At 40.5% G+C, this 23,825-nt stretch overlaps 2 protein-coding genes across 7 annotated transcripts; both read right to left on the minus strand.

Moving 5' to 3' along the window:
* Positions 1 to 3,075: 3,075 nt before the first annotated feature.
* alpk2 (alpha-kinase 2) lies at positions 3,076 to 11,915 on the minus strand. Of its 4 annotated transcripts, XM_031860267.1 has the most exons (11): positions 11,594 to 11,915; positions 10,061 to 11,499; positions 7,307 to 8,843; positions 7,039 to 7,186; positions 5,988 to 6,115; positions 5,855 to 5,899; positions 5,461 to 5,759; positions 5,190 to 5,278; positions 4,859 to 5,076; positions 4,719 to 4,767; positions 3,076 to 4,626 (listed from the first exon to the last, which is right to left on the minus strand). In XM_031860267.1, the coding sequence occupies exons 2-11, from the start codon at positions 11,423 to 11,425 to the stop codon at positions 4,419 to 4,421; spliced, it is 4,086 nt and encodes a 1,361-aa protein (XP_031716127.1). In that variant the 5' UTR covers positions 11,426 to 11,499; positions 11,594 to 11,915; the 3' UTR covers positions 3,076 to 4,418. The 4 variants fall into 4 exon arrangements, with proteins under 4 accessions (XP_031716127.1, XP_031716126.1, XP_031716124.1 ...); XM_031860266.1 differs by having other exon boundaries at positions 5,461 to 5,756; positions 10,061 to 11,915; XM_031860264.1 differs by having other exon boundaries at positions 10,061 to 11,915.
* Positions 11,916 to 16,274: 4,359 nt separating this feature from the next.
* oacyl (O-acyltransferase like) lies at positions 16,275 to 23,212 on the minus strand. Of its 3 annotated transcripts, XM_031860270.1 has the most exons (16): positions 23,035 to 23,212; positions 21,264 to 21,397; positions 21,097 to 21,175; positions 20,868 to 21,003; positions 20,524 to 20,726; positions 20,137 to 20,349; positions 19,942 to 20,044; positions 19,739 to 19,840; positions 19,434 to 19,599; positions 19,273 to 19,352; positions 19,068 to 19,178; positions 18,785 to 18,908; positions 18,457 to 18,643; positions 17,673 to 17,815; positions 17,432 to 17,560; positions 16,275 to 16,407 (listed from the first exon to the last, which is right to left on the minus strand). In XM_031860270.1, exons 1-15 carry the CDS (start codon positions 23,189 to 23,191, stop codon positions 17,456 to 17,458), a joined length of 2,043 nt encoding a protein of 680 aa, XP_031716130.1. In that variant the 5' UTR covers positions 23,192 to 23,212; the 3' UTR covers positions 16,275 to 16,407; positions 17,432 to 17,455. The 3 variants fall into 3 exon arrangements, with proteins under 3 accessions (XP_031716130.1, XP_031716129.1, XP_031716131.1); XM_031860269.1 differs by lacking the exon at positions 16,275 to 16,407 and having other exon boundaries at positions 17,341 to 17,560; XM_031860271.1 differs by lacking the exons at positions 16,275 to 16,407; positions 20,137 to 20,349 and having other exon boundaries at positions 17,341 to 17,560.
* Between the last annotated feature and the right edge of the window lie 613 nt (positions 23,213 to 23,825).

Consider the following 23,825-nt stretch of genomic DNA (forward strand, 5'->3'; position numbering starts at 1 on the left):
TATATATATATATATGTATATATATATATATGTATATATATATATATATGTATATGTATATATATGTATATATATATATATGTATATATATATATATGTATATATATATATATGTATACATATATATATGTATATATATATATATGTATATATATATATATATATATATATGTATATGCTTTACAGTATTTAATATACATTATACCATAACATTTTGAAGTGGCCAGACTGACTCTTAGATTCATACTTGTTGCTTCATACTGATCTAAATCGACCTTTGTGCTTTATTTGTAAATCATTTCTAAGTTAAAATTTACAGAAATGCCTGATTGGTCTTTCAGGTGTAGCAGCAGTTTAGCTAGAAATGTGAATTATGTTTTAACCCGTGCCAACATTTCACAGCAGATCACAAAGTTTTGGAAGAAGTTGTACACGGAGTCAGGTGCTGCTGCTCAGGGAGATCATACAATAATAACAAAATCACCTGTCTTGAGAAATGAATGAAACTTAAACTCTCCCTGTCTCTCTATCTTTTTTTCGGTGTGTGTGTGTGTGTGTGCACACGTGTGCAGATGGTGTGGTGAAGGGACCTCAGTTCATTCACACAGGCAATCTAGGAGTTATCAGCTCCAAGGACAAGTAAACAAAAGCCCCCCTGCCTGTCCGGGGACATTTTATCAAGCCCTGCTAACTGCGATCTGGTCACAAACAAACCAGGAGCCAACTCTTCTTTAGATTCACCTTTTAAAACATTCCACCATTTTGAAATGTGCAAATGGGAGCGCATCTTGATATAGCTGTTAATAGAATGACTCATATGAAAAAGCACAAACACATTTCTTTGATTTTCTGTAAAAGATAAGAGTCTTTTACAGTCTGTCAGTCTCCCACCGGCCTCTTTGTGTTACGTCACAGCACTGACCTTAATGAAACCCTCAATCACAATCGTCATTTTGCCTTTAAAGAGTGACGGTAAGATCAGACACTACATTAACTATGTTCACAGTAATACAGTATATTTATTAATAGAATTAAAGTTGGCAAAAGACATTCTTACTTTACATAATTTCAAACACCACGTGTTTTGATGGGAATAGTTTATGATTGACAACTTCCAAGGTGCAGGAAAACTGAGCAGCATGACAAATACAGTCTGACCTCTAGTTAAAGAGATGCTATTTCATAATGTGCATTAGGTTTTATTATGAAACGGATCCTTGGGGACAGTACATCACTACTAATAGTGTATCCATTAACTGTTTTAGATCCATTAACTATTAACTACCAAGAATTTGGACATTTGCTATTTGAGATGTTTCAAGTGGACAGAGTGAGGATTTACCTGGAAGCGTGTTGACTTGACTTTTATTTTATGAGTGTCTAATTTTACTCCAACCATCTGCTTGCTGGTTGTGAAACTTGCTGACTTTTTGGCCCCATCATCTCCTCCAAACTCCATATCTTATTACATAGATTCTCCAGTTTGTTCTCCTGTCAGGAACCATGACATTCAGCTCACGGTGACTTACAGTGAAACCTTTGATATTAAAGGCCCTGTTGCCTCACCGGGGCAGGTTTTTTTGGGTCTCCCCCTCCTCCACCCCTCACCCCTCTACCTCTGGTCAGGGTCGATCAATACTTCCCCTGTAGCTTATCACTAATGTGGAACTGGCTGTTTGTCCAAACCTTGCTCTGTCTACATAAAGACTTGGAACGGGACAGCATCGAACCCAAATGCATGACATATCACCTCATGGACCTGCAGCTCCGTACGCATGACTGGACTTTTAACTGTTTGGAAAGACAAAAAGACAAGCTGGTGCGAGAGGGAAGGAGCAGAGAAGAGAGAGTAGCTGTGAGAATCAGGAGCAGGAGAGGAATGAGATCTAGAGACTTGAGGTGAGTTGGTTGTTTTCCTGCAATAGGTCTAAATTCTTAAATAATGTTTTTATCTCGCAGCTTTATTAGTAAAGTTTGAACTATGAAAAATTTAACAATTAATGTCATTTTCAGCTGGGAAATGTTATGTACAGCAAGACTTTTTATATAACTTTTTTTCCAATATAACTTGACCGAGCAGTGCAAGTCACTGTAACAATAAATATCCATTGAATCTGTACAGTCTGAACCAACTCTATTGTTCAAGTTCACAAAAATGTTTTTTTATATAATTAGACATGTGGATTTTTTTACTCTCTCTCACACACTCACACACTTTAAATGCACACAGCTGCAGTCATCCCCACAATCAGTAAAAACACACATGGGCTTGGGACACTTTGGATTAGCCTTGTGTGTTTACTCAGCATTATTTCCCCAATTTTCTTTTGTTTTTCGACATGTTTTTCATTCATATTTCATCACAGCAAAATAGAAGTGCTACACAGATTAAATCATAGTTTATAGTGGGATTTCAGCCTGATTAGAGTTTTTCCACAGGCCGACACACCAACATCATGAGTACTTTAACATTATCTTTGTTTATTTCCTCACTTCCACTCTCTAATGCTCTCCATTGATTCCACACGTCACAAAACTTTCCCCTTTCTTCACCAGGTCGTCCATCTACCAGTTTGTATCAACAGCCTCTCCATCTGCAGTATCTACAGTAAATGTTGTCCTCCAGAGCTGTGGAGTGTGACAATGGTGTTTGTGTCCTGTGTATCAAACGCCATTATCACACTAAATAGCTACAGTGTGAAACGGGCCTCAATATCTTCCTGGTTTTCGTTGTCTTCTTGTGTTTTGTTCTGTATTATCTTAATTTTCTTTTTGAAGTATTTGTAATAGTTTCCTTGTTCATTCTGTAAAGCCTAAAATCATGTTAAGGACAGATTAAACCACGCAGGAGGGGCAGAGATGAAAATAGATGTGTGTTGATACATAACATATGATCTTGAGCCTCTGACCCACTTACTTTCGTGTTTGAGGTGGTAATTTGCTGCTGGAGACCTTCAGTATAAATAAAGATAGACGGCCCATTTGTTTTCAATGCTGCCGCCATTTCTTGCTTCTCTTCTTCTTCTTTCCAACATGTAAACAGTTCATCTTTTATGATTTCACAGTTGTCTTCATCCATAAAAATAATGTAAATAAAGTGTTTGTTTTTGTTATTGCTATAGAGTGAAATATAAGAATTCAATAAGACACGATATGTAAACACCTTCAAACCCGACCGCATGTCCAGAGCAGGCAGACATTTGCATATTCACATCGACACATCCCTCAAACCTGTAGGTCAGAGGTCGTATTACAGGAAATGTGAGTTGATTTAACTTCATTACAAATAAATCAGAATGCATCTTAAACCAGTAACAACTCTTTAATAACAAAGATCTACTGTGTGCTGCTTACACACTAGCCATAGCCACAGCCTGAGGTCAGGGATTTAAAAAGCACAGAGATGGTTATTAAATAAAGACCGTTTGAAGCTGCCGATGAATAGCTGGTATGTTACTGGGATCATGTGTATGTAAGTAGATTCTGGGTGTCAGGTTTGTGTTTAGTTGTACATGTCTCTCACTTAGTTTGAGCTGAACAGTATAGATCCTTGAAATCAATATTTACAAGCAGTATTGCACCAGACAATAAAATGATAAATCAATAAATCTTCACATTTTTCAGTGAATACATTCAAATGCATAGTTTACACAAGCTTTATGTGTACGAAGTGTCTTTGTGTTGTTTCCGGAATATAAATATAAGCTTATCTTGAATCAGCAGCTTTTGCTAAATGAACAAACATTGTAATAGTGTAACATTAAAATAAATACTTTTGTCGCCTCACAAGTCAAACACACAAGAATGACTCATGCTCATACTGAACCCAATACGACACATGTCCTCTACTGTGGGTATTTTATCATACAAAATAATTTAAAGACATTTCCGCTAGTCAATTAGTTAACAAGTTCATTAATTTAATGAATTAATTGTTTGAAAACATCACCAAAGTAGAAAAACAAGAATTTATCTGTAAAGAAAAGTCGTCACGCCTCATCAATAAAGCAATCTCTAAGACGTCACAGTTCAACACTGTCCACAAACTCACCATTAACATCATCGCTTTCAAGTGTTTGTTAAATATGTCACAGTTTTCCAAAAATTCGTAAAATAAAGTGTCGATTATAGATACACTCTCATACAGAAAGCATGTCATTGAAATAAAATATACATTTCTCAAATGTTCAACATGAAATGAAGCAAAAACTCTTATGAAGCAACAGTCGCTCGTTAACAATCGCTTTTTTCAGAGTCAAATATATCTTTCCTCTCCATCATCTGTCCTTCTACAGCCCAAAACATTGGACACCTTTCTCACGGGCCAAACTCTGCATGACAAGGTTCAACAAAAGTGAATCAAATCACCTAAAACCCTCACTAAAAATGAAACCCCAAAGTCCAAGATTCTTCTCTTTTTATGACTTGCCCTTCACTGTTGGCCCAAATATTTTCTTCTTGGGTGCAGCGAAGGGTTGTGGTTTGGGTTTCGGAGCAGAAACAGGTTTTTTCGGTTTGGGCTGCAGGGATTTGAGGTCCAGGATCTCACAGTACATGTTGCACTGGTGCAACGCTTTGAACTGGTCAATGAAGGAGGTGGCACAGTTTCCTTTGAATCCCTTGTATCTAAAAATGAAATACATTATGAATGCATCATTTTGCATGTATCAACAAATTTGCATCTCTTATGTGTGTCAAAAAAGAAAGAAAATACGCACCCTTTCCTACAGGTGGCTATTCCCACATCAGTAAGCCTCATTCCTACTCCTGAAAACCACAAAAAAACAGCAATTGAAAGCACAATAATTTGCAGATTTTTAACTTACACACTTTTCAAAATATAGTGTTTTCTCCTAACCTTGCATGTCAGTAACCAGCAGGTTGCCCTCGGTCTTATGATAGACCCAGTGCTGGAAAGCACAGCATTTCTGTCCCGCCTCCGAGTCGTGTCTCATCAGGTTGATCTCTTTGCCGTCCTTCACCGAATACTTGACAAAGTCTCCAATCAGCTCCTCCTCCAGCGTGGCATACGGGACGTCATTGGATGGACGGTGAACCAAGTAGATGGGAATGATCCTGGTGGAAGCACGAAACAAAAGGCCTCGAGCTTTGAGTATCTCACATGATTCTGAAATACTGTAAAGGCAGAGAGTTGTGTTGTTTACAACTTGTCATGTGTTTTCACTCACTCTGGGATCTCTCCGAAGGCTTCAACAGACTGGGCTGCAGTGCTGTACTCCTTGATGTACTCTCTTGCTGTGTTCTGGACATGGCACTCCTGCAGAACAAAAAATCAATTACATTACATTTACTTTCTGTATTAGGAGATCTCTGCACGCGATAATATGTCATCTAAGCCGGCAATGCTTTTGAGGGCTACAAATAAAAGACATCTCATAAAAGCTTTGATCAAATATTGTGTTTGCTGTATTTTTGTTAAAGTTTAAATAACGCTCTTACCTCTACAGCCAAGCTGAAGTTCTTCTGAATGAGCTCATCGTTGTTCTTTGTCCCGTAGCTGATGGAGTTGTGTACTTTGAGCACACAGGAGTGTCCAGGTAGTAACAGCAGTATCGGACCCGCCTGCATCTTGGTGCGGAAAGCCCGCCGGTGCATCCCCTCCCCAAAATGGACCTTCTCAGTGATGATGCTGGCAGGTTGGTTCTCTCCAAATTGCTGGTTGGATAGGAAATCCTCCTTGAACATCAGCTTGGAACAGTGGACGTCCTCTTCTTCACTCCCAACTTCTACAGGGCCTGCTGGAGATTTGAGTAAAAAGTGATCCGTCAAAATCCAAAACAAGCTTTAACTGTGTAAAGTTATGAACCTCGTTCAAAACTAGATCAAAACTTACACGCAGTTGTCTTCGGAGAAGGAGGGATAACAATCTCACTGAGAACTGTTAAATAGTCAAAAAGAAGAAATGTGTCACATTTTTTTAAAACTACATTTAGATAGTTGTTGAAGTTAAACCATGATTTATATACCTTCATATGTGAGCAGGTAGTCCAGGGTGACTGATCCATGTAAACTGGTGAGCTGACACTGGTACTTGCCCAAGTCTTTGTGAGAAGCAATGGAGATGGTCAGTGAGACTCTGCTCTCATCCCCTGCACTTCGGAAAGAGGTACAGTGTCACAAAATGGTGTTCGATCTGAAAGTTTGATTCACTGTGACATTTAATTATACACATTATGGCAATCCAGGATCCGTCCTATGCCTTTGGTCAAAATAGAGAGTTAAACGTTTGATAGTCTGGCTCTGTATCTGTCCAGCGCCCTCGTGCCTTTTTGAAAGACTTTCTAGGATTATAATCTTTTAGTGGCCTTTATTAGTCTATTATCTGTCTAAAAGTTTTCTTTTCTGGCTTTGGGGTTTTGTGTTTTTTTGTGTTTTTTTCTTGTTTCCTGTTCTTTATCTTATTGATTAACTCCTCGTGTGTCATGTTTTGTTTTACTTCCTGTCTTTGTGTGTTTTCCTGCCTTCGTGATTGTTTTCCCCACCCTGATTTGTTCCACCTGTGTCCAGTCACCTGCTCCCCTTCTGGATTTAGTCTGTGTATTTCCTCTGCTTCACTGTCAGTTTGTCGTCTGTCCATGTGATAAGCCAGTTCCAGTGTTTTAGTATCCCTGGTTTGTTTTTTGGATATGCCTCTGTTGTCTGCCTGTCCTGTAAGTTTATTCTTTTGTCATAAAATCATTAAACACCACCTGTTGCTTTGTCATCAGCATTTGTGACAAAAAGTAGTAGATAAACAATTGAAAGTAGCTTCGCTAAAAGTAGTTAATGAATATCTTTTTTTTAAATAATTAGCTAAAAGTAATCGCTGAACAGTTGAAATGTTAAGCTAAAAGTAGGTTAATGGATAAATGATTGTCCAGCTAAACAACTAGTTCATCTGTTTGGTAAATCACTGGTGCGTATGGAAGACTGGTCGGTATGAGGCGTGAAGCTGAGTTATATGAAAGTATAGTGTAAAGACGAAGGTAACTTTGCACAAAATACATTGTAAAAATCCTGTAAAATGAAATTAAATACCTTCTCTTGCTCTCAGACAGGACAGTGCCCCCTCTGCTCCAGGTGATGGTGTATTGGGAGGAGATGGCCGCAAACTGACACCACAGGCACAGACTCTGAGGATCCCCACTCACTGAAACCGCCTGGATAGGCTGCACCACCTTGGGTTCTGCCGACATTGTCATACGCTGTTATTATGAGTCGTTTACATACCACCCTGCAGAAGAACAGCTGGACATTTTTTGTTTATAATCTGTCATAGATTACGAGTTTAATGCATATCCCTTACCTTCCTTTGGTGGGATTTTCTGTTTGACCACTTCACTGTAGGCCTTCTTGAGGGTTGCCCCGTTATAGACTTTGGGCTCCTCTCCCTTTGTCTGGATAGAAACGTCTGGCTTTGGCAGTTTAGTCTCCAATACACTGACAATCTTCCCAAACTTATTCTCTGACAGCCGTCGTCTTTTAATAATATCATCGTTCAAAGGACTGGTGAAGTTTTTAGGTTGGTGGTCTTTATGATCTGCACGATGTGGGGGTTGTTCTCCCTGGGATGCTTTAGCTTTAGCCTCTGGTTTCTGTGACTTTTTCTCATCTGACTGATCACTGTCCTTTTGAGCTTTCCCAGCTTTAGCGCCCAGATTGGCCTCAAACATGTCAATCCTTCCTTTTGCAGTCTTTGCTTTTGCTCCGTTCTCCACTTCCACCAGTGGCTCCCCAACACTTTTCACTCCTGTTGCATTCGGAGTGTGTTTCTTTTTCTTCTTGCCATGTGTCTTGCTCGGAGCCTTCTCATTTGCCACACCAGTCTCAATCACCAATTTAGCCTCGTTGACCTCAAGCCCGACTTGAGTGTTCTCGCTGGTGTGATTTTCCCCAGCGAGAGGATGAGTTTCTTGCTGTTTGCAGACCTGCTGGGCTGAAACATGATGAGACAAAGTCTCCTGTTTTTTGCAAGCTTGTATACCATGCTGTTGACCAGCTGTTTTGTCCTTTTTAGAGCGTGCTTTGCTCTCTGAGGTGGATTTGTGTGTTTTGTGCGGCATCTTTTCAGCTCTTTTCTGATTCAGCTCAGATTGTATGCCTGTGGCGATGGGTTTTGCAGCCCTGGAGGCAAATGGGTCATTTAAATCTAAAACGATGACTGCAACGCGGTGGCTCTCCGAGACGATGAAATGATCTGCAGGGACATCGGCCAAGTTTGATAGTTCTCTGCTGAGGTCATGAATCTCCTCAATTGTTGTCTTTCTTGCAGTGATCCAGTCCAGTTGTCTCTCTGGTGAAGACTTCTCAGCAGACTTTATTGTATTTCCCTTTTTATGAATCAACTCATCACCTTCCAAAGATTTTATGTCAGTAATCCCCTCCGCGGTTGGCCATAGATCGCAGGTTTGTATGTGATCACAACTGGGGTCTCTGTTGTCATTGAGAGACCTTTTGACACATGTTTGATCTCCTTCCAAACTTCTGCTTGTCCGACAGACGAGGGAGCTCAGGGCTATAATACCGAGAGGGGCTAAGGGCATAATAAACTTAGGACCTCCCCACTGTGGCTCCACCTGACATGCTCTGTCAAGGTCTAGTAAAGTGTCAGACGACACTTGTGTTTGAACATTAATATGTAAGCCAGGTTGCGTGTGCACACCTGGCACGTGTGAGTTTGTCAGAGCGTGTGTGGTGTGAAAATGAAGATCCGTTGGAGGTTCAGTTCCTTCACGATTGAGCTCAGCTGGCCCACGGCTCCTTTTGACTTCCCGCTCAGTCAACCAGCGCAGCTGGGAGACACTGTGTTCTTTTGTCACTTCACACACTTCATCTCCAAAGGGCTGGAAATGAAAATGGACAAATAACAATGAAGATGTGAGATGGTTTTACATTGCTGAGACTGAGATATTCATTCAAACCACATACGCTTAAATAGAAGACTGCCAGATAGTGTAATAATAAGTAATATGACCACATGTAGTAATACTGTTAAAGTGCTGACATCAATAGACTTAAACAGGTAATTCTTTTAAAGGCAGATACTGCAGACAGTACATTACAAAAACACAACATTCAGATTGGTTCAAAACATACCTTTCTATAGAGCCGCAAAGCAGACGTTTATGAAACCCCATGCTTCTATATCCAATGCCACAGTCCATATGTCCTGAATGCAACTGAAACCTACACAGTCGCTGTTATAGACAGGAGCTCCAGCTATGCCCTGCGCACCTTAGCCAATCAAAAGCAGTCTCCTAGACCCACGGACCTGTTGGTGTCCTGATCCTGGGTTTTTAAAGGAGATGTGGTGGGAATCGGTGTGTTAAAGGGTGTATACGTAAAGAGAGAGCGAGAGAAAGCGAGGGAGGGTCATGTTTCATTCCTCAGCTGTGCTCTCCTCTCACCTCTCCCCCCTGACACGCCAGGGATGCATGCTATTATCATTGAACTGCCCGCTATTATTAGATGCCATTTCTGTCCATCTGAAGTTTTCCTTCAGCACACACAGTTGTCGGTCTTTGAGATGGGAGCCAAAGGACTTATCCAATAATACAGAATCAAGACTGGGTCAGAGACCTTCACGGGTGCAAAATGAGTGGCTCCGATCCAAAGTAAGGCGACAATACTTGTGAGTCTCATACGTGGCTTTCTCTCTCAAGTACCTGCTGGCCGTCCATCAATACTGTAGGTATGACAACACTGACAAGGGCAGGAGCGGGAATGTCTCTTAATGTTCTGGCCATGTTTCCAAAGCTCATGACTGATTTATCTGTTGGCCAGCTCGACTGATGTGAAGGTGATTGCTTGTTATTCTCTCTAGCATAAAGGGGGAATCTTTCCACAGCTCAATCTGTCCGTCTGCCACATACTTGAGAGTGTGTGGAGATGCTCATGTCTGTGTCTGAGCCGACACACAAGAAAACAAACCTACCGTCCCCAAGCACTCATATTTCATGCTTTTCACATAAAGCAGAGCGCAAGTTTTCCACCCGTCACTTATTTAATTGAATCCGATTATGACTATATATTTATACAGTATATAAGTAAGTCATCTTACCTTCTCAATCATCAGCTCTCCGGGTGTATTTTGTGCCTCCAAATCTGTATCCTCTACTATATTCAGTATGATTAGATCTTCTTCATTGTCTGACTCGACAAAACCCTCAAAGTGAGAAGGGTTCGGATCAGCAGAAGAAGTAGATCCAGGGAACACATCTCCACCGTGTCCTCCAGGAGAGGCCACTGTATCCCCGGATGATCCCATGGATGAGTGTTGGCGTGGGGAGCACTCAGTCTGGCTGCTCTGGATTTCTTCCGACTCCTTTTCTTCTTGTGCGGTAGCTGTTGAATCGCACAACAATTTGACACTTTGGGATCCCTCTCTGTCTCGGAGCTCAGGTCCTTCGAGGCACAAAGAGGGACAGCTCTGCCCAGAGAAGACAATGCTCTCTTGGAGGTTTTGCGCCTCTAAAGGCTGATCCTGGACACCCATGGGTGGCTTCGATTGTGCCCGCACTGCTGGCTCCTGACCCTTTCCCTCTTTGGGCGTCTCTGTTTCTAAATGAGTATTTACCTCTGCTAGTGCCTGTGTCAGAGCATCTATCCCTGCCCCTATCTCTGTGAAGGCAGCCGTAAAGTCCTGTGGTGGAGTCGCGATAATCCCAGTCCAGTCTGAGAGTGCACTTGCCCAGCTGTCCACGGATGACCACCTCTCAACCGGTGGCCCCCAACCTCTGGTGTCATCGCAGGACCAGCCAATCCCCTCGCAACCATCAAGGTTGTAACCTGACACTTGTGTCTCTCCTGGGGGAAAAGACAAGTCACTGGTGAGCCCTCCTTGCATCACAGAATATCTTGTCTTGTCCAAAAGGTTCCAGTCTTCTGTATCCTCACCTGCCAGATACTGGCATGCATCCAGCCACAGCTCGATAGGGCTGTGGCTTTGCCGTGGTTGGGGGGTTAAATCAATGGTCTCTGCATTCTCTCGCCTCGCATCATTTACCAGCATCAAGCCTGCCTCACAGGCATCCACAGCAGGTGGTCTCGCATGTTTGCTCACATCTGACTCATAGTCCAGCATAGCTCGTTCCTCACTGGAGCCGCGATGACATTGTGTCACCACGTTGTCTGAATCACACATCAGGAAATGTGTATCGCAGTCAGGTTTTTTTTCCCCTGTTTCCCCCGGCTGGTATTCAGGACATTGAAACTCCTGGGGATCTACGTGGGGGCTCGGGATGAAGTCCTGTGTCTCACTTTCAGAGATGTAAAGGTCTGACACAGGGGCTATAGCTGTATCACTCTCTAGACTATCCGACGGATGGGAAAACGACCTTAATAGATAAGTGTCTCGACTGTGTTCAGAGCTGGAGAGAGGCTCAGTGACAAATGGCTCCATCGAACCCTCTGAAGTAGATGACATGGCCCCAAAATGATGTGTACTATCTCCTTGTATGACAGAAAAGGAGAGCACTGGTTCTTGTTTAACGTGAAACTCTGAAAAAGATTCAGATAGAGTGGAAATAAGGTCATGAGAGAAGTGAGGTAAACGAGGTAATACAGGTGCTGATGAGCCAAAATAGCTACAAACCCTGAAACCATCATTCTTTGGTGCAGGCTTGGAGCAAAGTGATAAACACTCTGACATATTATAGCTGGATGATGATGATGATGATGAAGGCTTCAGACAGTCTGATTGGGTACTTCTCTCCTGGGCGAGGCATTTGGAAACGTTTGATAGAGGCCCATTGGATTTGTCTTTGGGGTCTGAGACATCTGACTCTGCTCCTGTCTCGTATGCAGACAGCATGTTTTCTGTGGGACTTCGGGACTTCTAGTTGTGCTGCTGAAGGAGGTTGTCAGCAGAAAGACTCGGGCCAAGTTTTGGGAAGAATTGTATTAAGTTCTGCGCACAGATTGTTTGTGCCCGCTTTTCTGGTGTCATTTCCTCCCCTCGGTCCAACTATATCCTTAGGTCCACAGATTCAGTACCTGCAAAGTAAAGTCAGAGCGTTAGATAATCTCTGACCTGAGGCTCCTGTGTATATAAACCTCCCTGATTTGAAGTCTGTGAAGTAAAGCGCACTATCTCACTCTAATCTTAGTTGCGGGAGATGCCACTTTAAATGACTATTTTGGAAGCTTTTAAAGGACACTTGACATACCTTATCAACACGACACCTTATTGTTGTTGTTACTTTATAGCTGACAAAAACGTCTGGTGTGACAGTGAGGGAATTATTGAAAAGTGATATTGATCTTTTACACAATCCTGTTCACTCACTATTTGCTATTTACAAGATTAAAAACACACAAGAATATTGAGTCACAAGCCCGTAGAGCTGCAAGTAGTTACATACTGAGGGAATTGTTAAGAATCGCTGGTATCACTCATTAGTTCAAAGGTCGTACATTTCGGTAAGAAATGTGGTCAAGAAGGTGTTTTAAAGTTGTTGTCAAATTGGAAGAATTTCCATCTTAAAATGTTGACACACTTGATGAATAATGATTTTTAATTTGTTATTTTTGAGATTAAAGCTGCATTTATTCAGAGACTTAAGGTGACTGTAAAAGCATAGCTGTGTCTTTAAAGTCTTAAAATCACCCGTGTTGCCCACTACTGGCCACCTGACATAGAGGCCTGCTGTGAAGTGTTGAAGGGGGAATCTTCAAAACACGCTCCCTGATATACAAGATTGCAGGAGGGAGAACTAGTGGCACAGACGCTGGAAAAATACCAGCACATCTTCACCCATGACCTGCATTTGTGACATTCCTGCTGCAGTGAAGGACACCTAGCCCAGAACCCAAGCCTGAGATGTTGACTATGCTATACACACCCTAACTTTAGATAGTCTATTGACAAACAACCTTCAATATAAAAATAATTCACACATTTCAGGCAGAAAAACACAAGAAAACAGTGACAAAATCCTAATCTTAAAGATTGCTTTCCTTAAATTATTGCAATCAGTTTGAGACACCACAAACACATTCAATACACTGACTCCATATTTAAATTTAATTATGGCATGCATATTAATAGTCCCATGTATCTTAGTCGAATCAGAAATCAGTATTGTTGGTGTGGTTGACTAGTGGATTAGATAGGACTTGATCTGTACCGACATTAAAAAAACAATAAAGCTGTCGGCACCTGTGTGACTGAGAGCAGGAAAGTATAATCCACATTCATCTTGACTGCTGGTGCCAAAATAGATTCATCCTCTGTCACACAACACCCCCAAGAGCCCGCTACAGCTTTAAAGCTTCTGTATGTGAGCGACATGCATGAAAGACGTGAGCTCGAGTGAATTAGGAACGCAGTTTTAAAAATATTAATAACACGTGCCGCCTCAAAACATCACACCAACGGCTACAAAGGAGCAGAGGACTGACCAAATATTCAACACACTTGTAAAGCACTTCATGGATTTAATTCTGATGCCTGACAAAGTGGATCGTGTGAATCGTGCAGCACAGCAGAGTGTGTCAGCCTGTCAGCAGTGTGAGACGAAGCAGTTGTAATTGACGTTGACTTTTCCCAAAGGAAACCACAAACTAATGTCGAACATGTTGTTACCTCGCAGCTGAATCACACGTGATAAAAGTAATATCATTCCTTGAGGCATTAAAACAGTTGTCTCAGCCTGTGAGGGGGGATTTTCAGCCATGCATGCAGTACGTACCCTTGTCATAGCCCTGTGCTTGAGGATATAGACCTGTGATGTAGGACTTGAGCATGAGCTAGAGCCGGAGGTCTTGGGGTATGAGTCTATTTTTAACTGTTGTCCCCCACAAGTACAAAGTCAGTTACCTGATATTGGGGACATGTGCCGATCTTAAACATTTACCCTCAATATCTATATTTACAGGCTGTTTCAGTGCTGGCTTACTTTAGTTTGTAGACGAAAACTTGTGGGTGTTATTGAAATCTAATTACAGGATGTTTTTTGACTCATGGCAAGTGAGATAAATAATGGGAAACTTTAAGAAGCACATACTGGGGTAATAATGGTAAAGTAGACATCCTGTTTGTTTGTCCAACTCAAACCAGTATATAGAAGAGAAAAAATAAAATAGTAACAAACCGCTAATACAACATTAAACATAAGGTTGTTTGTTTTTTAATAAAAGGTTTCTTTTTTTTCAATGAAACATAAAAGAAAACACTCACTACTCGTTTTCTGACGGTTACTATCACCTTGTAGAAACGTTTGACATCAAGGGTCACATTTCTGGCAACATCAATGCCTCTCTAACTGCTTTGGCAAAGCAACAATGTGCTGTTGTCAGTGGCCAAAACAACCTAATGAGGACAGACTTTTTTTTGGCTCTTCAATTACCTCACAGTGGTGTGACGGTAATTAAATGTGACTTTGCCTCTCATTCAGCCAAATTACTCATCTCATAGTGGACAGAAACGAATCCCTAATGACACAAATGGCAGGTCAGTTTTTAATCATTTGAACAGCTAAATGATTCTAATTTATTGGAAAATTATAATCTGTTGTTTGTACTTGCAGGCAAGAAAACAATAATGCTGGTTTCCAAGTTTCCAGACTCCATAGATACTTTATTTAAAAAGGGTTTACTTTCAGTGGAGTCATGTGACGATGCTTTGATTCTGACGTTTAAAGGAATAGTTGGACATTTTGCTTTCTTGCCGAGAGTTAGATGAGAGAAATGACACCACCGTCATGTCTGTATGCTACTTTTAAAGCTACAGCCAAAAGACTGTTAGCTAGCTTAGCATATTATTATTAACATATTTCACAAAATGTCGTATTATTTGTTTAAGTTCTGGAGCACCAACTTGAAACCTTAAAAAAAGGTAGCAGGCTGTTTAGGTGTCCACAGAGTTGTGCATTCAAAATAATAACTTTTCACCCAGCAACTTTTAAAGCAGCGTCTTGATACACGAAACACCACTCATTATCTGGTGTATGTAATTACACGTTAGACAACTTTAAATCTCTAAATCTTTACTTCTTGGTGAGTCTGTTTAATTATTTGGGGGAATTTTCTCAAGCTCCTAAACATTACTGTCTTTGACTTCATGCCTTGCGATTCTCTTCCTACTTTTGTTTACATTTGAGGAAACCCTAGATGTTGGTCTCTTTTGGTTGTATGCAGTTTTTTCAGAAAGCCACTTACATAATGTTGTTTCATAATGACAGTGAAGGACAGTTTTATAACCAAGAGTAATGTATGGCTCTTACATCATTGTTTCTGTGACAGTTTGGGGGACGGATACTTTTACAGCTTTTAAATCACCACACTGTAAATAGTGGTTTAACAATAGAGACCCCCCCACAATAAAAGAGCAATGTCTTGAGTCTCATTTAAAAAAATAAACTTTTTGTGGTTATCTTTAGCTACTACTACTGCAACCCTATAATTAATTTGGCAAAGCAATGTATGAAGTCACTTTTGTTAGTTACACACACACACACACAGACTACGAAGGGCTGCATTACGAGCACAATAAACAGAAGAGGATGAGGACACAAACCATTCAAATGATATGTCCTTTTGCTCTTTTCGTGTCATTATGTAACACTTGTGTCCGCGCACCTGTTCTTATGGTGACTTGTAAATCTACTAAGCAACAGAGGGAACATTATTGGACTATGCGTGTGGGGGTTGTGTATTAATTTGAACCTACTGGGATTTTTCTCTTTTGAAAAAATATTTCACGGCAGCTTTATTACTTAATAAATAAAATAAAAAATTGATAAATAAAGGAGAGCAATGTGATCAAACCATTAAAATAAAGCTTTGCTCATAATGTGTCACATCACCTGACAGACTATTACACCAGTAATCACCCAGCAGCACTTAGACAGGTCTTTTGTAAGGTACAGAGTTGATATATAGCTATTATGAGATAAGTGCAAGTGTGTGCATGGATGTGCTTCTCAGAAGAAACACATTTACGCTCTCTGCAAGAAACCGCTGATGGGTTGAGATGGCGGATGGACTTTTGGGCAACAAATCATTGAACAAAATTAAAAAATAACCACTTCCTGTATTCTGCGGCTGGGTACAACAGTATGTTATATCTTTTAAAAACAGGTAAATATGTAATAACACAATGTAAAACGCATCTGGCCATATATCATGTATATAAAGCAGTATCTCAGCCATGGTGAGTATTTCTTGAACTATTAGCATACTCATTTTTTCCTTCTTCAAAACAGTGTTTTTAATCATTTGAAACAGTCTCAGACATGTTACACCATCTTGAGCATGTTGTTTTGGGGATTTGGATTGGACGTGGCCCCGTGGACTCTTGTAGTCATGGTGAGAGAAGTGTCATCTTACCAAAGCAAGGTATATTTTTACACCATGTTGTTGCACAGTCTGCCTCAGCCTGGCGTCTGCCCTCCTTCCCTGAACTTCCTGCAAGGACCAGGTGGAGAACGGTGTGCATCACAACCACGTTTTGTTTGTCTGGCTGCGTGAGAGAGTCAGCTAAAGCGTGCTTTTCCAGTACCAATTAGGGCAGCAGTGCCAGAGCAGGCAAATTATAGATATGATACACATCTTCACAGCCAAAGCATTATGAGAGAAATAACAAACCATCTTTATCTACAGTCTCTTAGAACATAGTAGTCTTGACTTAACTAGTAAATTAAACATGATTGAAATAAGTACAAGCTGAAACTGTAAATTTGACAAAATTACCGGTGAAAGTCACCACATAAAATCTTAGTTTCTGTGTGAGCAGAAGAGATAAACAGCTGCAGAAGGATCAAGGTATTTCTTTGAGGCTGTACACGACGCATTACTCAACTTAATGCAATGTACATCAGAGTACATGCCCTGCATAACTCAAGTGCTACGATGGAAACGTAGCGGCGCGTTAATGCGTCATAAAAAACTGAAAACCTTTGTTATGAGCTCATCGGCTGAGTCAGTGTCACTTGTAAATTCTGACTCACTGCCATGGAAAGTGCAGTGAAATACGTCCCATGTTATTGTGATGTCTTCTTCCAACAGATTGAGGGAAAGGATGAAAGGGAATACGATGAACTTTAGGTCACAAGGAAGCCAGTCACACTAGTCTTATCCTGGCAAGAGGTAGTACTGAACCTTTTAATAACTTTAAAGATTGCAATTAGCCCAATCGGAGAAACAATAAATCATATCATGCTATTTTAGGTTTTTTTCCCCTCTCTAACTCCTGATTACTGATTTGTTGATGTCAATGGTTCTGGAGAGGAAAACTCAAATACATTTTAAATAATTTTCAAGGATATGTAAACTGTAAACAATACTGCCTACACCGTCAAATTATAAACACTCAGCAATCACCATAAAAACCTTCTGACATTTTTTTTTTTTTCATGGCTTCTTTTTTTAGAAACAAACCAGTTTATTATCTACAAAAGCGGAATGGAGCAGGAGCACTGGCATAGCTTACAAGGCACAAGCAAACTTTGTCTTGTTATGTGCTGCTCCATTTTAGGAGGAGGTATGGCTTCTCAACCAGCACGGTAAACACATAGCTGACCACCAGCGTGAGCAGCAGGTGGCCGAGGAACAGGTACATCTATAGAAGCCAGGAGACATACAAGACGTTAGAAGCACAAGCAAGTAATGGTCAAAACTGAAAGAATCTCAACATCAAGCTTGATGAAACTGAATGCAATGTGCTGACTCACAAAGTTGATGTCTGTGTAGTGAATTGGGGTCTCTTGCAAGCCGATGTAGAGGATGATGAAGAGGGGATGTGTTAAATAGCAGGCAAAACTAATGTTGGAAAGAGGGACCCAGAAACCCAAAGACAAGAGGCGCTTGATAAAACCTGGAAACACATAAGAAAATGTAGCTCAGATGTTTAAATATATATTTCTGCTTTCATGTAGAAAGGTCGAGCTTTTACTCTAGCATTTACAGACATGCTAATACTGTATTTTATCCATATTTGTTTAATCAAATCATTGCACTCACAGCCCATCTATTTCAATCTGCTTTAAATAATGTATTATTATTATGTCTTTAATGACGACTATTATTATGATTGCTGTGCATATTATTATTAATAATAATAATAACGATCAAACAAAAGGCAATATTTTAGGTCTTGAATAATGTAAAGTGGTAGGTGAGGGTTAAACATTTATTGTTTTAAGTATTGCTTATGGCAAAGGGTACAAATCGCCCAAATTGTACAGTATATTTTTCTCATACTACATGGTTATATGGTTATTCAATGTCTTTATGCAGCAGGTCTGTGCAATGAAATGCAGTTTCTTGTCCCATTTTGCTACAGAAGAAAAAATGCTATGAAGTAAGAAATCATTAAACAGTTACTGTCCAAGTGTAATCAATCATGAATCCACATGATCAAAACTTACAGAATGTAGAATAAACAAATACTTGATTATTTGTTAAGATGCATATAAATGGTATTTCATGGAATTTGGACTCTTGTTCTTGGTTTACCTCCGTAGCCCTCCTCACAGGCCAGAATGATCCAGGTCACAGCCAGAGCCCACAGCGGCCTGTGCAGTCCCTGGTAGAGGGCATGTGGCACAGATGGATGGGTCGGAGTCTCCCCGAGGATGTAGGCCAATCCAACCACCGAAGCCATGAGTGACAGACAGCAGAACCAACCAAGTGCGGCTTGCCACTGGATTAACAGCAAGACAGGGTAAGCACACGAGTGTGATGGCAGCTTAGCCGCTTGTACTGAATCTGTTCGACTTGATGATGTACATTTTTTACAAAAGGAATAAGATGTGTGGAGCGACTCTGGCAGCGATGTTCTCACCTTTTGCTTGAGCAGCTGATCTTTCTTTGTTGTTAAATATATTCCAGTCAAGATTCCTATTAAAAATGGCCCATATCTTGTGTGCGGTCTCACATAGTAAGACAAAACATAATTCTCAGATGTTCTGCAAAATACAGAAAAAACAAACAGTCAGAGTGGCTGGTCAGCCCTTCCTCTCTTTTACACTGGATTTCACTGTATTAAAGTAAAACATTGATATCTCATGTCCCATGCATTCGGTTCCTCAGCTGTTTGCATTAATACTAGATCACATAAATCTTACAGTGTAGATGGCTGAAAGACTGGAAGGTGCAGGAGTGCAGTTATAACAGCACTGGCCACAGTGGTCATCAGCAGAAGGCCTCCAGCAACAACCACAAACACAAATCTGTTTCTAAAAGACAGAATAACCATAGTTGTTATAGTGAGCTGTGGCTCATCAATGATTCATCAATTAAGTTTGTCCAAGGTAGAAATAAAGTACATACAGTCTGTAAAAATAGACCAACAGAGGAGTGGTAGCATAACATTGGAAGTCCAGAGACAGGTACCATGTCCAGGGAATACACTGAGGAAAGATTATGAAATAAAATGTTCAGAAATAAGTCAAAAATAGAATTGGAGCCACTGAATTATTCTTTAGACTTACGATCTCATGGACTGGGAGGAGATTGCTTGTCAACAGTAAGTTAGCCCACCAGTACGTCTTACAGTCCATCATAGTATCTATAAATGGGAACCAGTAGGGTCCCCACTGGACCAGCGAGATGAGGCCAATGGTTAGACACATAATGAACAGATGCAGTGGTTGAATCCTGCAGCAATGGGAAGACAAAGACAATTCTTATTTATGTGACTGGTTTTAAATCACACATACAATCAAGACCTTTTTTTATTACCAAGAGGAATTAAAAAAACTATTTAGAATGACACAGATAGATTATCAGACAGCACCTTTTAATCCTCCTGAAGAGGTAGCTGGCCACCAAACTGGGGCTCAGTTTGTCTTCAGCCCTGTCGATGGAGCCCAGCAGAGACCTTGCACTAAGCAGACCCCTACAACGCAGAGAAACTGCTATAACTGACAACTTAATACTCACTTTTTCTTTCTTTTACAGACACATATGCTTTTAAACTTTGTGTTGTTTCAGTCTCACCCAAGCAGTAAAAATGTGTCCACAGCCAGAAAAACAGGCCCGCTGATGGTGAGCACGTGCAGAGGGTTGCTTTCAACTGTTTTCTTCCAGTCTTTGTAGTTATCTGCAAGAGACATAACACAGTATATGTAAAAGTATTACGTAAATTTGTCACTTGCAGACTGGATTAGCAAGTGGCAGTGAGTCTTGTCGTACCCAGGTTGTTTATTACGGGGAACTGTGCCGAGTGTCCGCATATGATCCACAACAGGCTGAGGACACGGATGCCATTGAGGGAGGAGTAGCCTCCTCCTGGGATGGATGACGAGGTGCTAAAGACACCCTGGCTGGTGGTCTGGAGAGAGAACGCCTGAAGGCACCGGTGCACACAGCTTCGAGGAAAACAGAGGGGAGTGGGCCTGCTGCTGTCTACAAAAAACTATGCTCAATCAACTTTTCGGTGTTCAATTTGTAATCATCGTCTATCTTATAGTTCAAATACAGAACAGCATTATGCTTGTGATGCATCATCTGGTATACACATTTGTAGGCAAATCTTGTGGAACATGGTACTCACACACAAACAGATAATACACAACTTACTATTGCTATTGTCCTCTGAGGTGCCACTATTAATATCGCTACTGGAGGAGCCATTGGTCTTCAGAGTCCCATAAAGGTTGAGGCCCGTGTTTAGACAGGCAGACTCCGCTGTGGGCCTGACCTCTCTGTTCCTTTGCCATCTTAATATAGCTGTAAACAGCGTAGCCGCAAGAGGAATCGCTACCATTACACAACACACAAACCTGCAGGAGAAAAGGTTTCTGTTTTAGGGGAAGACTCACCAATGTTAAAGACAAAAAAATGCACTTCTCCTGTGTAGTTTAAATGTACGCATGCATATAAGACAGTAAAAAAAAAAAAGGCACATCCAATCATATACTGACAGACAGGTGACATCTGATGCATCAGGGGTAATGCTGTTGGACAAACAGTGGGTCATGATCATCTCCTGAGTGGAATTATTGACCAGGATGGGAGGTAAAGGAGGAATGAAGGAATTCTGGCCAAACTGAAGTCTCCCTGTTAAAAAGGGGAAACAAGTCACAAGTAACATAAAACAAGTATTGGATTGAATAATAATGTCCAGAGAAAACTGCTTTTAAAATCACTGACCACACAGCACCAGCATTTGTACATCGTCTTCTCCGCAGGAGTCGGGAACGCAAATACCCACAAAGTACTGCACTGTTTCCTGCGATGGTAAAAACACTTTGTTCAAAATCTAAGCTAACTGTCAGGATGACGTTTTATCTATAATATAATTATGCTGTTTGTTTTACCTGCCTGAGGAACACCTGGCAGTACTGTCCAGAGAAGGCAGGGCCGCGTGCAGAGCGACACTGCTGCAGCAGACCAGGCTGGTTGGCATTACCTCCTTTGACATTGCTACCCATCTTTCCAAATGCATCATACACTGACAATGCACACACAAGCACCACCACAAACAACACACACACACACACACACACACACACACACACACACACACACAAAAGCAACTTAGTGAAAATAACAAAACAGTGATCCTCCACAGTCCTTTTGGATAAAAAGAGAGACTGAATTCATAAAATAAAACATGTCAAATGTCATATTGATGATTGATTATCATTGCACAAATCATCTGCTTCCTTGAATATCCAAAAACCTCATTTAAAGCTCCAACAGATTTTAACAGACTAAATAATTGACCATATAATTGTGTGACTATAATCAATATAATGTCATGTGATTCAATACAAATTTAGTTTTCAGTGCCAGTTGCACAACTTTGCTGTACAATGTAAAAGAAAAGAATTGAAATGAAAATAAATCTAAAAAAGGGAAATACGTTTGTCATGTTTTTACTGAGTACAAATTCAAATAATACAAATAATTGGAACTCAGAAATTGAGGTTTTTTTCCTGAGGAAAAAGGCAAGCAAGGACTTATTTTATGGCTCAATCTCGTCATTTAAATAAAAAGATATGACACGTTTTTTCGTTGTCTTTTCCCATTTTTTCATCTGGTTGCTTTAAAGTAGTGAAACAGCGCCCCTCTGTGTGGTGACGGTCAGAACTGGCGTTGCACCCTCACATGTGGTGAGGAGGACAAGGCGCGTGAGGTTTGTTAACTTTGATTACAAAGTATCAAACAATCAGACGCGGTCACTATGTTGCAACTATAACACTGTGAATGGACAAGTGTTTGGAAAAGAAAATCAAACGTAACATTTAAAGCCAGTCATACTCAAAACAAACAGTTAATATAGCGTTAAATGAAGCAAGAGTTTCGGGGTTGCAAGCTAATCTAGCTGTGTTGTTGTGAGACTAGCAGCTAGTTTTGTTTGCAAAAAAACAAACGGAGCAACATGACTACATTACGTGACTTCACCCCCTTGAATGAAAGAAGGCTTCAACGGTGAGTCAAATCTGTCTTGTGTGTATTCAACTAACGTTACCTGACTGCGTAATTTAGTTATTATGGAGATCATACTATGCCTGTTTGCCTGCATGGACACTGAAGCTGTTGTGTTGTTATAGTGCGCAGGGATATAGCTTTGTAATTTCTCCAATTATCCATCCACCTGTTGGTTGTTTGACCTTTCATATACAAATTGCAGCTCAAAGTGCTTTATAAATATTAAATGAAATAGGAGACCATTTAAGAACAATTACATGTTTTAAAAGGATGAAGAATGTAAAATAAACAATCAAAACAATGAAATTATCAAAACCATTAGCAATTGCACCATAATAATAATAACTGTAGTTATTTGAATATCTAGATAAGACTGTAAGTCATGTATTCGATACATGCGTTGATGCTTTTTGATGTGAACATTAACTCTTATATCTTGATTTAAGATTTGTAGTACAGTATATATTTCTGGTTCACGTGCTTTCCTAGAAATTAACACTTAAGTTTTAAAGCTAATGTAACTGTCCCCGCTCAAAGAACACCTGGCACGTTTTAAATGGACCTGACCCTCCACTGACACATTGCAAATGCACAAGTGACTCTACAATTTAAAATACAGAAAGAAAAAGCCTTTTAAAAGTCAGCAACACTTACTGACAACAGCATATTCCTTCGGCCTGTCCTGGTTAATTTCCCAGAGGAAAGTGTTGGTGTCCTCCGAACATTTTTGAGACACAGTAAAGGCCTGCTTATTGTCCAGCGCTACACTACACCCTGCAAACAGAAGCAACACCACCCAACCCGGGGCCATTTTTAGGACTGAGTGCACCTTTTTTTTTGTGGAGAATTTGTTTAAATAACATAGGACGGGACACATCATCACGAAGAAGGTAGCGTGAAATTGATCTTCCATGGAGGTGATTGAAAAACTGCCGTGGCAACTGCAGAGCCTCCTCACCTGGTTTTCTGCATCAGGTGTGAACAGGATTTGGTTACGTGAGGATGAAAGGTCAAGAAAAAAAAGGAGACAGGATGTGATTATGGTCACCACACAGGATCAACATAATTACAGTTCAAGTACAATAATGATGGCAGTGTAGGGTAGTCCCATCAATACTACTGGAACAACAGATGTTTTACAAAAGTATCTGCTTTTATTTCCTCTAAACGTTGTTGTTTCCCAGTCTGAGTTTGTTTTTACTGGAACCATTTGTCTCAAGCTCAAATGTTGGAGAAGCAGCGCCACACAGTCTAGTTCTTGAAATATATCAACAATGGCCACTAGAGGGTGCCCTTGTTCTAAAGACCGATGCCATGACTCTACCAGACAACAGTGAGGGAAACCACCTCTACACATTCACTATATTGAAAATAATAAGAAATAATAATTTAGTTATGCAGCGCCTCTTAACCGCAATCACTTTGGTGACTTTTGGACCTGAACA

Source organism: Anarrhichthys ocellatus, unplaced genomic scaffold (assembly GCF_004355925.1).
Source record: "Anarrhichthys ocellatus isolate YVR2014 unplaced genomic scaffold, GSC_Weel_1.0 scaffold23, whole genome shotgun sequence".
In the NCBI taxonomy this organism is placed as follows: Eukaryota; Metazoa; Chordata; class Actinopteri; order Perciformes; family Anarhichadidae; genus Anarrhichthys; species Anarrhichthys ocellatus.